This window comes from Branchiostoma floridae, chromosome 18 (genome assembly GCF_000003815.2).
Source record: "Branchiostoma floridae strain S238N-H82 chromosome 18, Bfl_VNyyK, whole genome shotgun sequence".
Classification (NCBI taxonomy): Eukaryota; Metazoa; Chordata; class Leptocardii; order Amphioxiformes; family Branchiostomatidae; genus Branchiostoma; species Branchiostoma floridae.
Genome location: NC_049996.1, coordinates 15,432,546 through 15,446,199, shown reverse-complemented (window position 1 = coordinate 15,446,199; position 13,654 = coordinate 15,432,546). Strand labels below are relative to the sequence as shown.

Genomic DNA, 13,654 nt, shown 5'->3' with positions numbered 1-13,654 from the left:
CGACATGTAAGCCCCAAACATGTGGACGCCTGTCAGTATAATTAGTTCATTTTCGAATCGGTCCAACATCAGGTCCACTGTTTTACGTCCGGTTTTACCGGACAGGTCCAACAAGAAAAATCGGTATAATTATACTTCACTGCACAACCTTTTCAGCCATGCTTATATCTATTGTCGTGTTGCAGCAGAATATGAGAAATGTGAACTCAAATTTTGGACTCTTGAAACCTCTTTCACGGTGTACTTTGTTATGATGCTGACTTGAACCTTTTTTCTACCTTAAAATAGTATGAACTTCTTAATTTCATTATGTGACAGACGAATAAATTACATGTAGTAATTTGGGTGATTTGGTATAGGGGAAGTTTTTGCACAAAATGTGGAGAGAAGTACCACATTATAGATCCAGTGTACACTGCATCAAAGGTACATAAAGTCTGTTTTGTTTTTTTAAAATCAGTTCCCCTCAATATGCTGTAAAATACAACAGGTTTTTCATAAAAGCCTAGCAACAGTTGCCATGTAAAATCTAGATCTGGCTTCTTTTGGCTCCACCCCTAGACTTGTTTCCATTTTTGTACTGAACACATATGCCAAGTTTCATGCTTTAACCATAATTTGAACAATTTTTGCACCAATCCCCTAGACAATTCCCTATGAAATTAGGAATTTTCAGTTTCTTCGAATGGGCGTCTGAATGGGATCCTATGTTTTGTCTAATGACGAATCGGCGGCTGGATCGGCGGCTACCAATCGGCGGCCAACTTCAGCCTGGTGCACACAGCCCTTTGTTGTGAGCACATGATCCTTCGCCGAGCATGCAGCCCCTTTGCTGTGAGCACACAGCTCTTTCGCTGTGAGCACACAGGTACTTCGCTGAGCACACAGCCCATTCGCTGTGAGCACACAGCTCCTTCCCCGAGCACACAGCCCATTTGCTGTCAGCACACAGCTCCTTCGCCGAGCACGCAGCCCATTCGCTGTGAGCACACAGCTCATTCGCCGAGCATGCAGCCCCTTCGCTGTGAGCACACAGCTCATTCGCTAAAACAGGTTTTGTCCCAATGGTCCTTCGTAGGGAGGGGCCAGTTACAGCCCTGGGCAGCGGAGTTTGTGTTTGTGTTACTAGGAGCAGTGGGTTGTGATCCACTATGTCTAGGGCACGGTATTGGGAGGTGGAGCCCATCCCTCTACTCAGACGGCTTTTTACCTCCCCAACCGAAATCAGGTACCCATTTTTACACCTGCGTGGAGTGAAGAAAGTCGTGTGAAGTTCATTTGCCACGAGCACAAGATCTGTAGCATATATGATACTCAAAGCAATGGTCCATTTCGCTGCATAGGAATCTGTTTGACGGAGTATCCGACTCCCACTGGCGTTTTGAAATCTTATCTTCATGTTAACAACACCAATTGCCTCTGTTAACAAAGGGAGTTTGACTGTAGAAATGACTATCAACAGTCAACACTCCTACTTCATTCTTGTTATTTTCTTGGACCGGTAAGCCCTAAAACACGTGAACGCCTGCGGTATAATCTGTTCATTTTCTTATCGGTCAAAAATACGGTCCACTGAATTTTTTCAGGGCCGTTTTTTTGGACGGGTAAAAAACTATTTGTGCGAGTAACCCCGGGCCGGGTACCCAACCCATGGTAATGATTTTATCCGTCCCAATACAAGCGTCTTAATTACTCGAACATTGTTGATTTAGTTAAGCAACCTTTATGTCCTAAAATCATTATTGGATGAAAACGCCCAAAGGTCAGAGTACACCCAAATAAACAGTTCTCTTTGATAACGCTACATGTTAGAATACCCCCGATGGTGGGATCATCTAAAACATCAGAATGTGTGTGTTTTGGGGGTTGTTAACGTTATACATCTTTGGGGGTTTCCATAAAATACGATAGGACTAACAGACAAGGACAATTTGGCCACAAAAGAAAGTTTTAAGGGCAAGCAAGGACGTTATATAGAACGTCCTTGGGTCAATGACGTCACAAACACTCGCACGACTGTCCCCTCTCCACACAGACAAGAGTAGCTATGAATTAGCAATAGAGTCTGGCCCGGGCGACTTTAGAATGCCATGGTTTACTTACTATTTGTTACTTAAAATAGAATGAAGCTATTCACCGTACGCGTAGCATGGCGTGTTAAAATTTAACCAGGGTCATGTGCAAGTTGGTACCGACACTGTGACTGAGAGTACATGTACCTCTATATTCTATCATTCAAACACCATTCATGCACAACAAGCATGAATTACAGCTTAAGTTCTTTCCTGATACGAACGTAGAATGTCCGACAGCTTTCATGGACAACGTCGGCAAGCGTAAATATATTACGAGTGAACCATGTCAACGTGCGATATCCCGTATGGTCATATTAATACTACTACATAACATTCCTACGGTTTTTATCTTAACGTATGATTAACAGAATGTACTCACAGTGAACGGTCTTCAATATACAGACCGTAAAGGCTGAACAGTGCTGCCCTTGAGGTGACTAATAATAAAGGTATTGTAGAACAGAATCTACAACCGTTGGACTGACATGACCCCATGACGTACACAAATATCACATGGTAGAACCAAATACCTGTACGTCGTACCTGGTACAGAGGCCACGAGCCGCTCACGTGTTTGTTTCTAATCTATAGAGCCGTGTTAGGGCGACCAAAGATCGCCGACCAGTCAGTCAATATTTTGTAGACTGCACAACACGTGTGTATTTGTGTGTGTGTGTGTGTGCTTGTGTGTATGTGTGTGTGTTCTTGTGTGTGTATCTGTGTGTGCACGCGCGCATGTGCACGTGTGTGTATTTGTATGTATGTGTACGTTTGTGTGTGCCTTTGTGTGTGTGCGTGTGTGTTTGTGTGTGCTTGTGTGTGTGTGTGTGTGTGTCTGTGTGTCTGTGTGTCTTTGTGTGTGTGTTCCTGGCTTGGCTTTGCGAGAAGGCGTGAAGTTTGTCATCAATGTTTGCCCTCTTAAAGAGAGCTTGGAACTTTACAATGTAAATAAGATCTGTTGGTGCTCCTGATGATGTGTGTTTAATGATATTTGTCTAACGTGGGAGGGGGCAACGTTTGGACTTCGAAGGTCGATCGGCTTTGAGTTTGTTTTTAAACTCTGCCTGATGTTATGTTCCATATTTGTGTTACCTTAGTCCTTACATATGTGTAGATAACAAGATGTCAAATGTAAAGTAAGGGTTACATTGACTGAAAAACAGAAGAGAAAGACAGCCAGAAACCTTGTTGTTGTTTTTTATTCACTAAGACCATAATTCACCACCTAGACGATACCTGTGTTATATAATAAACTTCAAAGAGTCCATACTATGATGGACACATATGGCGATACCCCTAGCACTATTTACATTATGTTTCTATGCTTACCTCAGACGTTGCAGAAGTAGCTGTACTTTTGTTGTGTCAATATTCTTTCTATTACGATATAATCAACAAGGTAAGTTGGTGTTAAATAATAAGTTACGTTTCGAAGACGAAATTCTGTTCTTTTACTCGTTTATCATCTTATATTCAGTTTGAAGTACAAGATCTCAGAATATAAAAATATAAATCAAAAAGCCTCCGCCCGCGAGGCGTCACCCCCAAAAAAGTTTCATAGCATTTTCGGTTGTCAAAATCTTAACCGCACTAGCCTGAGTCTTTTTTTGCCGCAAACTTTACCTAAACCAAAAAAATATACATATGGAACTCTTACGGATTTGCATACCGCTGGCTCAATCCTTTCGTTTGGTACTCAGGCTATAACCGCACAAGACTATCATCATAAAAAGACTTTTTGAACTTGTTAATTTGTAGAGACATCTAAGTCAACGCGCCTGGCGGTCTCGTTCGGGCCAGCCTGCAGGTAACTGCCGTTCAGGACGGCCGTCCCGTCGTCTGCTTCCCCGTCTATAGACACGCCGATTCCCCCGCCGTTGGAAAGACTCCTCCCTGCAAACACCAGGAAGCAGACCGCCGCTCCGCCCCCGTGAGTCAGCCAGGCGCTGAGTTTAGGCTGCTCAGGGAGGATGTAACAGTCGTACACGCTCCATACTCCTCTCCAAATGTTGACCACGCCGCTGTTTACTATTAACAGATAGACGTCCTCGAGCGCCAGCCTTTTCCAGAACTCTTTGTCGGTACCTTGGAGATGTTTTGAGAGCGCGCTCACAGGATATTGTGCGAACGTCGCGAGCACGTAAACCCCGTAACCTATACCGACCGACAGCCAGTAGGAAAAGCAGGGGTTGTCAGGAAAAAGCACAACGTCAAGGAACCCCAGAGCCCTGCCCAGTATTGGACTGTGGCAAAGTCGCAGGCCCACAGCGAGAACCTGACGTCCAGGACGAACCGCCACGAAAAGCGTTCGGCTTTGTTCGTGTGAAATCGGAGATCGACTCGGACGGATCGGGATCGAAGTCGACAGAAACCGACCGCGGACATCCTCCTCCTAGAAGAACGGTTCGCAAAATTACCATGGCAACGAAGCCTAGAATGGTCCTAAGTCCGTACCCGGAGGGGGTAGCCATTTGTGGTATGTAGTAGTCTGGAAGGTTCCAGAACCCCCGCCACTGTGACACAGAGGCAAACGCGATAACGTACGAATACAGCATGCCGAGAACATGGTACCCAAGCATGCTCTTCCCCTGTACCCGTACCCCCAGCCGGCGGAAGGGGTGTTGTAGCAGCCCGGCTAGAAGAAGGGCCGGGCTGCCGATCGCGAGAGACAACCAAGCGCGGCTGCCAGCGTCTCCTGGTAGGGACTCTTCCAGCACGTTCCACGTGCCACGCCAGAACAGGTTGACGGCAGGAGTGATGACGACAGCGATGACGAGGAAGTCGCTGATCTTGAGACGCACCCACCACGACCAGGGCAGCGTCACGGCTTCTTGTTGGTCACCTGGCATGGTTTTTCTTCTGTCAGCTATTGTAGTAGGAAAGGCGATGGGTTCGTCTCCTAGATAAATAAAATGTATGAACTTAAAATCTGAATGAGATTTTTAAAAAGACAAGATATGATTAATATTATTACACACAAGTATGGCACAAGGCCGATGTTAGATCCTAGAACTTTAGTACTCTCCGAGCAGAGGTTCGGCTCGGGATGGTTTTGATGTGTTTAAGGCGTTTTTTTCTTCTTCTAGTTTGTTCGGCGAACATGAAGTAAATGGGGACAATCAAAATAGAAAACCTCACAATAAACGCCTAAGACGCGTTATAATACCCCCCTCACATTAGGCGCGATTCGAGCGGACGACGAGTCTGCGAGCTCTAATTTACGAGGAGGCATGACCCTGATGCCGACGAAGAAATGGCAGAGTTCCCCCTTCCCGTCAGGGTCATGCCTCCTCGTAATTTAGAGCTCGCAGACTCAAAGTCCGATCGAATCGCGCCTAATGTGAGGGGGGTATAAACAGTCGGAGCCAAAAGCCTCTGCTTGGAGAGTAGAACTTAAGCACTCAGTCAACTGGGTCAAGTGATGAAAACGATTAAATTGCCGTTTTTATAAAACAACATACTACCTTGTCCCAGAACCTTCATATTGTAAGACAACGCTCCAAACACATCCGTGCAAGACCACTTTGCCACCATTTTCTTCATATTCGGGAAGATATGATATTTTGGTTGGCAACAACGTTAGCCACAGCGTGGACTTTGAGCCCTAGGTAAGAAACACAGTAACCTTAATGGTTTTTACAGCCCTTTCCTATTATAGGTATGGTCTACGTGTACTGTCCAACAAACATACAAGCACGGCACTAAAAACCCATACTTTCAGCATTTTGTGTACCAAGACAGTTGAACTTTGCAGAAGACGTACATTTGTGTCCCCCAAAATGCCCGAAGTTGGCGATCGCACGACGATCGCACGACCTGTGTGATCGCGCTCTTACATAATTTACAACTCAACCGTGGTCTGTTATGTCACTTATCCGGCAGCTAGCTGTGCCCAGTTACCTGCAAGGACGTAAAACTCGGCTTTAGCGACGTACGATCGTCATACATACGCCTTCCTTGGGATATTGGTACCTTGTAAAATATTGCGGTATCTTGTTAGGCTGTGTCTGAGCCTTGTCAGTGGTTGGTTCTATCACAGCCTGCTCGAAAATTAATCGTACAATGGCCTGCGACGAATGCGAACGAACCATTTGTTGTATTCACGGTCAACAACTTGTGCAATCTAAATTAATAAATATACATGTACTTACATTGTTTTACAACATCGCCACGCCATGTTTGACTAGTTGAGCGATCTAATGTTCGCCGACAGAGGCAACGGGCCGCCGGTCGAAGGTAACGTTATGATATGTTACCTATTACCTTAAGGTGGTATCTCACTGCACTTGGGGCACTGCGGGGTTCGAAAGATTATTCAACGAATTTCAGAGATAAAAGACGTGGGAAAAGGGACTTTTCGCGGTGGATTTAAGTTCGCGGTAACACCATAGAGTGCAGTCTAATATACACCATGATAGAAAAATGTTCGCGGTGGGTTTAAGTTCGCAGTGAAGTGGTCACCGCGAAAACCGCGAACATTAATCCACCGCGAATATTTCTGCACTTACAGTACTGCATCGCACTGTGCTGTTTAGGTAAGGCAAGTGACGTCATAAGTGATCGGTAGTTATTGATACTCTTCAAACAGACGGTTTGTTGGGAAGACTGTGCGCTCCTTGTCAAATGCACCGTTTTCTGTCAGTCAATCGGCGCATGCTCTGTATATGAGAAGAAAGTCACAGTTAGTTCAATCGGCGCATGCTCTGTAACGTTATATGATAAGAAAGCCAGTCAGTTCCCAGTCCTGGGAGAGTAGTTATTTTCGCCAAGAAGATAATGTTTGTATGTAGCGTTATATTCAATGGCAATGTTTCTGATGTATAATGCTGAATTCTAATAAAATTTTGGTGTCACATCTGTCGTCTCTACACAGCTACTTTTACACAGGCATTCATCAAAGATTCAGCGGCTTCGGAGAAATTAGGAAAAGATAGTGACGTTTAGCCAGAGATTTATTTTGGTTATCCTATATAAACGTATTTGTAACTCATATTCCACCATACGTAAGTCTTCATTTTTACCCCGCTATATTACGGCTATATTTATAAACCTTGCGGGTCAATGAAGTTTCACGATGGTCTGGAATAGCCTTTCACTCCACACCCCCTTTGGGCAAATCGACTGTGCCATTCTAGGTCAAAGGTAACAGCAATGGCTGCCATGTGCTGCAAAACAGGGTCGTTCCTCGGCATCATGTCTTTCAAACGCTTTCTTTCTCGTTCTTCTGTAATTTCTTCTAGAATGTGCAATCGGGTGTGTACAAGTGCTGTATGTCGCTATCATAGAACTGAAAATTGGCCGACTATCTGTTCAAAAAGTGACGCGAAACTTTCGCGAAACCTGTGTCACCGTTGGAGCTCGCCGCAGCTGGACTTGGACGAAAGAAGACTTGGTCTTCAGAACACGGGATTGTTATACGTTGGATGGAGTCCATACAGAAGTATTAACCACAGACTTTTCACGTCATACGGATCTGATAGAACTGGGGGATCCAGCTATGAAGCAGAAGCAGTCACAGGGAGACCACGAGAAAGGGAGGGTGCGTATCACTGTAACGGTATATAGAAAGAGCAAGGTTAAAAATCTTGATTTTTTAAATGTTAACCTCCTTGGATAGAATAAGGAGGTTAAAACCACCTTGGATAGAGATTGGAGTACTAGCTATAGCTTCTGATTTATGTTAAACCACACAGACTTGCTTTTTCATATGGATTACATCCTCTGGAGACCCCAAGAGGCAAGACTTAATGTATTTACTGACTGCAGACTGAGGGTTGGCCGAATAGTAATATTGGGGTTTTGCCAAGTAAGGAATAAAATCCTAGTAGCAGTTATTCAGTCTGTATAACACAAACTCCGCTGTCCAGGGACAAGGCTGTAACCAGGCATGTTGGGCGGCCTGCTATAAGCGAGATTTAATCAGGCTAGCAGTTTCTGGCCTAGGAGTGAACTGACCGGTTGATAGATAGATGGTTGACGCGTCTGCTTGGACAAAGCTATATCTATGACTGTATGGCCATGTAATGTTACATTATAATGTTACACATGTCTCTCGTTATGCAACATTGATGATTGTGTTCCCCGTCTGCTCCACAGCCAGGCTGAAGGGGGTGTTCACCATTGATGAACTTGTGGAGGAGTTACGGGGAGAAAACGCCAAGGATATCTGTGTTATCAAAGTGCCTGTGGTAAGTCTCATATTCAAATATTAAGTATAGTGTATTGCGCTAAATATCGCATTAGTATTTCTACATACTTAATCTCATAAACCCTCTTACAGAGATCAGGGCGCATGTGCGGCCACAGGAATTTTACGTAATATGTCAAAGGTAAAGTCCCACAAAAAGTAAACAAAACCCGTCTGGACATTGTTAGGCAAATGGAAACAATGGTCGAGACAAGGACTGTTTTCTTTTTCAAGACCTTGAACTTTAACATATTACCTAGACTTCCTGTCGCCACACGTGCGTTCTGATATCTGTGAAAGGGCTTATTACACTAATATTACATTATAGATTAGTATTTCTACATAACGTTTCTTAATCTAATATCTTATACTAAGCTCATAATATAGAAACAAAAATCTTACTCTGTTGATTCTTGAAGTAATATTGATGTTAAGACAGGGTGTATTGGGCACATGTGCAACGTTAAATACGTTATCAGCATACAAGTATCACTTATCATTTGAGTTTGCTATCCCCAAAACAGTGATAAGTGAGCAAAATGCCCATTAAAGCTTCCTAGTATTTGTTGACCATCTGTTTGTCCTCTCTGTTTGTTTGTTTGTTTGTTTATATTGTTCACTCTCCTTCTATACAGTCCCTGCAGTATGTGGATTTCCTGGTTATTGTGAGCGGTTCCTCCACCAGACATCTGAAGTCCATTGCACAGTATGTCATAAGTCTGGTATGTTTAACTCTGAATAAGTTGTACTTCACTTAATTGTCTTCTCGGTACCAAACTTTCACGGTCTGAGAAAGTTTAGCTTGTTCTCAGATCTAAATGTTCACAGTGAACAAAATATTTGCTATCGTCACCAAGATGAATTATTTGTTATATGTAATGATAAGTTCATGTTACAGTCGTCACTGTGAAAAACGTGAACATAAAAGTACAGGAATTGCAGTCGTCGTATCCTTTCACTTCAGCTTTGACTGGCACTGACAGACCTTGGCTAAGGTGTTTTGATGTGAAACTGAGTAAGGAGCTTGAGCATGGCAGGGGAAAATTCGAATAGTATCTTGATTGATATTTTCTTAGGGACCAGTTATGCAAGTGCCTATACATGTATGCAAATCCGTAAGAGTTCCATATGTACATTTTTTTCTTGGTTTTGGTAAAGTTTGCGGCCAAAAATTTGTGTTTGATCTCTGGTTTGATAACCAAGCTGCATTGTAAAAGTCAAAGTACATTTGTAAAATACAACATCTTCCTTGGAAACTTTACCTAAACCAAAATGAATGCCAATATGCAACTCATACAGAGTTGTGTGTACATATGCACTAGTGACCGCTCCCTTAGCGGCACAAGCACAAGTAACACAAACGAGATTTTATTGACTGATGTTTTGGTGACCTTTAAGCTATACCTTGTGATTCAGCATTCTTGTGGTAAATGTTTCATTGCTTTCCTTGTACAGCATAAAGACCGGAAAGGTGCCAGGGACAAGTTTGTGACAGTAGAAGGAGCGGACTGTGATGACTGGATGGCCATTGACCTGGGTATGTCTTACGGGAAACAATAAAGATATATCATTACTGTAATTTCTTTGTACAGTGTAGTATGCTAACCTGAGTACCATCCTCTGTAGTGACCGCTGGCTCAATTTTTTTGCTTGCTAAACCACTGAGTACCATCTTCTGTAAGTGACCGCTGGCTCAATTTAGCCAGCAGTCACTACAGAGTATAGTGCTCAGGCTAGTAGTATCAGGGCTCGAAATACCACCTGCATAAGCAGGTTAGTGCAGGTAAAATTGGAGCTGTGCAGGTATTTCTGGTGTCTACCTGCACCTAACCTGCACTGGTCTATGTACTGGGTTTTATACATAAATATCCTATGGTGTAGGTGCATGTGGATTGTAATTAGCTGCATTGACTGTTACCACCTATTAAGTATAGAATAATGGTTACTGAACAATTTCAGTATGATCCATACTTCCTAAATTCAGAGTGGTGCAGGTAAAGTCTGTCTGGTGCAGGAAATTTTCAATGTTACCTACATCAGGGCAGGTATGCAGGAAAAAGTATTTCGAGCCCTGAGTATGCATCCCTTGGTGTAAATGTTTCAAAAGGAAAGTAGGATTCAGAACAGATGTTGTTCTTCCTAAGGCAATGATATCACTATACCAAACAATATGGATAAAGAGATATTCACTGTAAAGCCTCACTACGGGTGTTAAAAATCCTCCTTTCATTGAATTTGCTATTTCCTTGCATTAGGATATCCTTAACCCCTTAAATATCCTTCTTGATAGATGTTCTGACTGCTACAGATGAGCTCTAAATGTGTTAAAGATTGTGTCAAAATAGATTTTGTTTGGTGTAAAAGATTGACGCTTTGTGACAGTCCCTCCATCGTTTTGCAGGTAACATAGCGCTGCACATGATGCTCCCCGAGACTCGTGAGAAGTACGAGCTGGAAAAACTCTGGACGCTCGGATCGGAGTACGACGACCAAACACGCGACATCAGTTTCCTGAACTTCCCTTTCGCACTGTCTGATCAGTTTGAAATACTACAAACAGAAGAGTAAAGTAGTGCCAGTCGTAAAACTGACCCTTTCACATTGTCCGATCAGTTTGAAATGTTACAAACAGAAGAGTAAAGTAGTGCCGGCTGTAAAAGCTGACCCTTTCACATTGCCCGATCAGTTTGAAATGTTACAAACAGAAAAGTAAAGTAATACCGGCTGTAAAAGCTGACCCTTTCACATTGTCCGATCAGTTTGAAATGCTACAAACAGAAGAGTAAAGTATTGCCGGCTGTAAAAGCTGACCCTTTCACATTGTCCGATCAGTTTGAAATGCTACAAACAGAAGAGTAAAGTAGTACTGGCTGTAAAAGTTGTCAACTGTTCAATACAGCCTTCCCCCTTTTTCCCCCCATTCAGTTTATCTATGTTCTATGTTGGCAGTTAAGGCACAAACGTATCAAATTGATGCTTGATAAGTGCTATGAATGTACACACAATGTAATTATATAAAACTTAGATGAGAGAAATACTTTAATAAAGATGGCAATGAAAAATGTAAAATCCTTGGTTTATCATTGAGAGTTGTGTCTCTAGGGATATGTTACGGTACTGCTGATTGGCTGCCACTCAGCCTGTGCCAAAGTTAAACACCAATGACGGCTTCCGTTGTTGAAACCAGGGATATGTTACGGTACTGCTGATTGGCTGCCACTCAGCCTGTGCCAAAGTTAAACACCAATGACGGTTTCCGTTGTTGGAACCGGAGATATGTTACAGTACAGCTGATTGGCCACCATTCAGCCTGTGCCAATGTTGAACACCAATGATGGCTTCCGTTGTTGGAACCAGTGTGCTAACAGCTCCCCATGTCCGTCTAACATGCGCTCCACGACAAAGAACAGCGCTTCCTGCATGGTCTTCGAGCTAACGATGTCCGCAGGGAGGGACATCACTAGAAGGCACAGCTTTTCCTTGGGAAAAAATACAATTGAAACAGTCAATGAAGTTTTGACTACGATCACCGGCCAGGTCATACCAAATTTAAAATTGCACACACTGATCTTCAGAGTAAAATAGTTGCACCCGCACGCCAAGCTGTGTGGCCCAGGGCAACACAAACGGAGATGGGCGATGCCCTATGGAAAAACTACGAAAACCTCACCCTCCTTTTTCAGCACTGGAATCCAGTGCTGTATATGGCTTCAGCACTGGATTTCCAGTGCTGAATGTTCGTCAGCACTGGTTTTCCAGTGCTGACGCCCTCTCAGCACTGGAAACGCCTGCTTCAGCACTGGAAACCGAGTGCTGACGAACATTCAGCACTAGAAAACCAGTGCTGAGACCGTTTAGACACCAGTGCGGAAGGCGAGGTTTTCGTAGACTTGCTGACCTATGCATCATTTGGAGGAAGGACTTAAACTTTCACCTGGGATTTAGAGTTAAACTTTCGCCTAAAGCGTAAAAGCATCTCACCATCGCGTTTGGAATATTCTTCGCATCCTCCAATGAGAACATGGCCAGCTTTGTCAGCACTTTGTTCAGCTCGTTAGCAAACTGGACGGCCACCTCTTCACACTCTGTCTTCAGACTGGCATACCTGCAACACGTGGGGTTGGTAAAATCAGCGTCAAGATTGCCCATCACCTGCCACACAAACTACCGACTCCACTCCTTCTTGATCCTTCTTCTCCCGCACCATCCGTGAAAAGGAAAGGTGTTTGCCTCCAAGCCCAGAGGTCATGTGTTCACGTACCCTGATGTGCTCCGATGTGTGCCCTTTTGAAAGGCACTTTATATGGATCTCCTCACTTCAGGTGAAAATGAGTGCCAAGCTTCAGCTAGGGCGTTAAATTGAGGTCCCGTGTTTGAAGAGAGCCACGCCTCGAGCATGTAAAAGAACCCACCACACTTATCGAAAAGAGCAGGAGCCCTTCCTGGTGTATATGTGATTGGATCAATTAAGTCTGTCCGGATATGCAGCTTGTGCTGTTCAGTACAAACCTGGTGTGTTACACCATAAGGACATAAACAAAGAAAATCACACAATCTTCTTGACTCACCATTTGGACGGCAGTGCATAAGGATGACAACAAACAAACAAACATACATACATACAAATAAACAAAAACAAGCTTGTTGCTTCACCATTTGGACGGCAGCACGTCCGTGTCGCTAGCGCGTGACAGCGCGACCCCTCTCCACCTCATCTCCTCCAGATAAGGATATAAACAAACAAACAAACACATAAACAAAAACAAGCTTCACCATTTGGATGGCAGCACGTCGGCGTCGCTAGCGCGTGACAGCGCGACCCCTCTCCACCTCATCTCCTCCAGATAAGGATATAAACAAACAAACAAACACATAAACAAAAACAAGCTTCACCATTTGGACGGCAGCACGTCCGTGTCGCTAGCGCGTGACAGCGCGACCCCTCTCCACCTCATCTCCTCCAGATAAGGATATAAACAAACAAACAAACACATAAACAAAAACAAGCTTCACCATTTGGACGGCAGCACGTCGGCGTCGCTAGCGCGTGACAGCGCGACCCCTCTCCACCTCATCTCCTCCAGATAAGGATATAAACAAACAAACAAACACATAAACAAAAACAAGCTTCACCATTTGGACGGCAGCACGTCCGTGTCGCTAGCGCGTGACAGCGCGACCCCTCTCCACCTCATCTCCTCCAGATAAGGATATAAACAAACAAACAAACACATAAACAAAAACAAGCTTCACCATTTGGACGGCAGCACGTCGGCGTCGCTAGCGCGTGACAGCGCGACCCCTCTCCACCTCATCTCCTCCAGATAAGGATATAAACAAACAAACAAACACATAAACAAAAACAAGCTTCACCATTTGGACGGCAGCACGT

The 13,654-nt window shown here is 44.0% G+C and overlaps 3 protein-coding genes across 4 annotated transcripts; 1 reads left to right on the top strand and 2 right to left on the bottom strand.

Annotated features, from left to right (window-relative positions):
- Positions 1–3,822: 3,822 nt before the first annotated feature.
- LOC118405476 lies at positions 3,823–4,924 on the bottom strand. The gene is made up of 2 exons (XM_035804979.1): positions 4,351–4,924; positions 3,823–4,229 (listed from the first exon to the last, which is right to left on the bottom strand). Exons 1-2 carry the CDS (start codon positions 4,922–4,924, stop codon positions 3,823–3,825), a joined length of 981 nt encoding a protein of 326 aa, XP_035660872.1.
- A 2,276-nt stretch (positions 4,925–7,200) lies between these two features.
- Positions 7,201–10,915, top strand: LOC118406211. The gene is made up of 5 exons (XM_035806113.1): positions 7,201–7,614; positions 8,172–8,263; positions 8,898–8,984; positions 9,718–9,799; positions 10,664–10,915. The coding sequence occupies exons 1-5, from the start codon at positions 7,227–7,229 to the stop codon at positions 10,828–10,830; spliced, it is 816 nt and encodes a 271-aa protein (XP_035662006.1). The 5' UTR covers positions 7,201–7,226; the 3' UTR covers positions 10,831–10,915.
- Positions 10,916–11,288: 373 nt separating this feature from the next.
- LOC118405963 lies at positions 11,289–13,297 on the bottom strand. Of its 2 annotated transcripts, none has more exons than XR_004829970.1 (3): positions 13,276–13,297; positions 12,244–12,367; positions 11,289–11,741 (listed from the first exon to the last, which is right to left on the bottom strand). XR_004829970.1 is itself a non-coding variant. In XM_035805815.1 (3 exons), exons 1-3 carry the CDS (start codon positions 12,975–12,977, stop codon positions 11,568–11,570), a joined length of 360 nt encoding a protein of 119 aa, XP_035661708.1. In that variant the 5' UTR covers positions 12,978–12,980; the 3' UTR covers positions 11,289–11,567. The 2 variants fall into 2 exon arrangements, 1 of the variants encoding a protein (XP_035661708.1); XM_035805815.1 differs by lacking the exon at positions 13,276–13,297 and adding an exon at positions 12,916–12,980.
- Between the last annotated feature and the right edge of the window lie 357 nt (positions 13,298–13,654).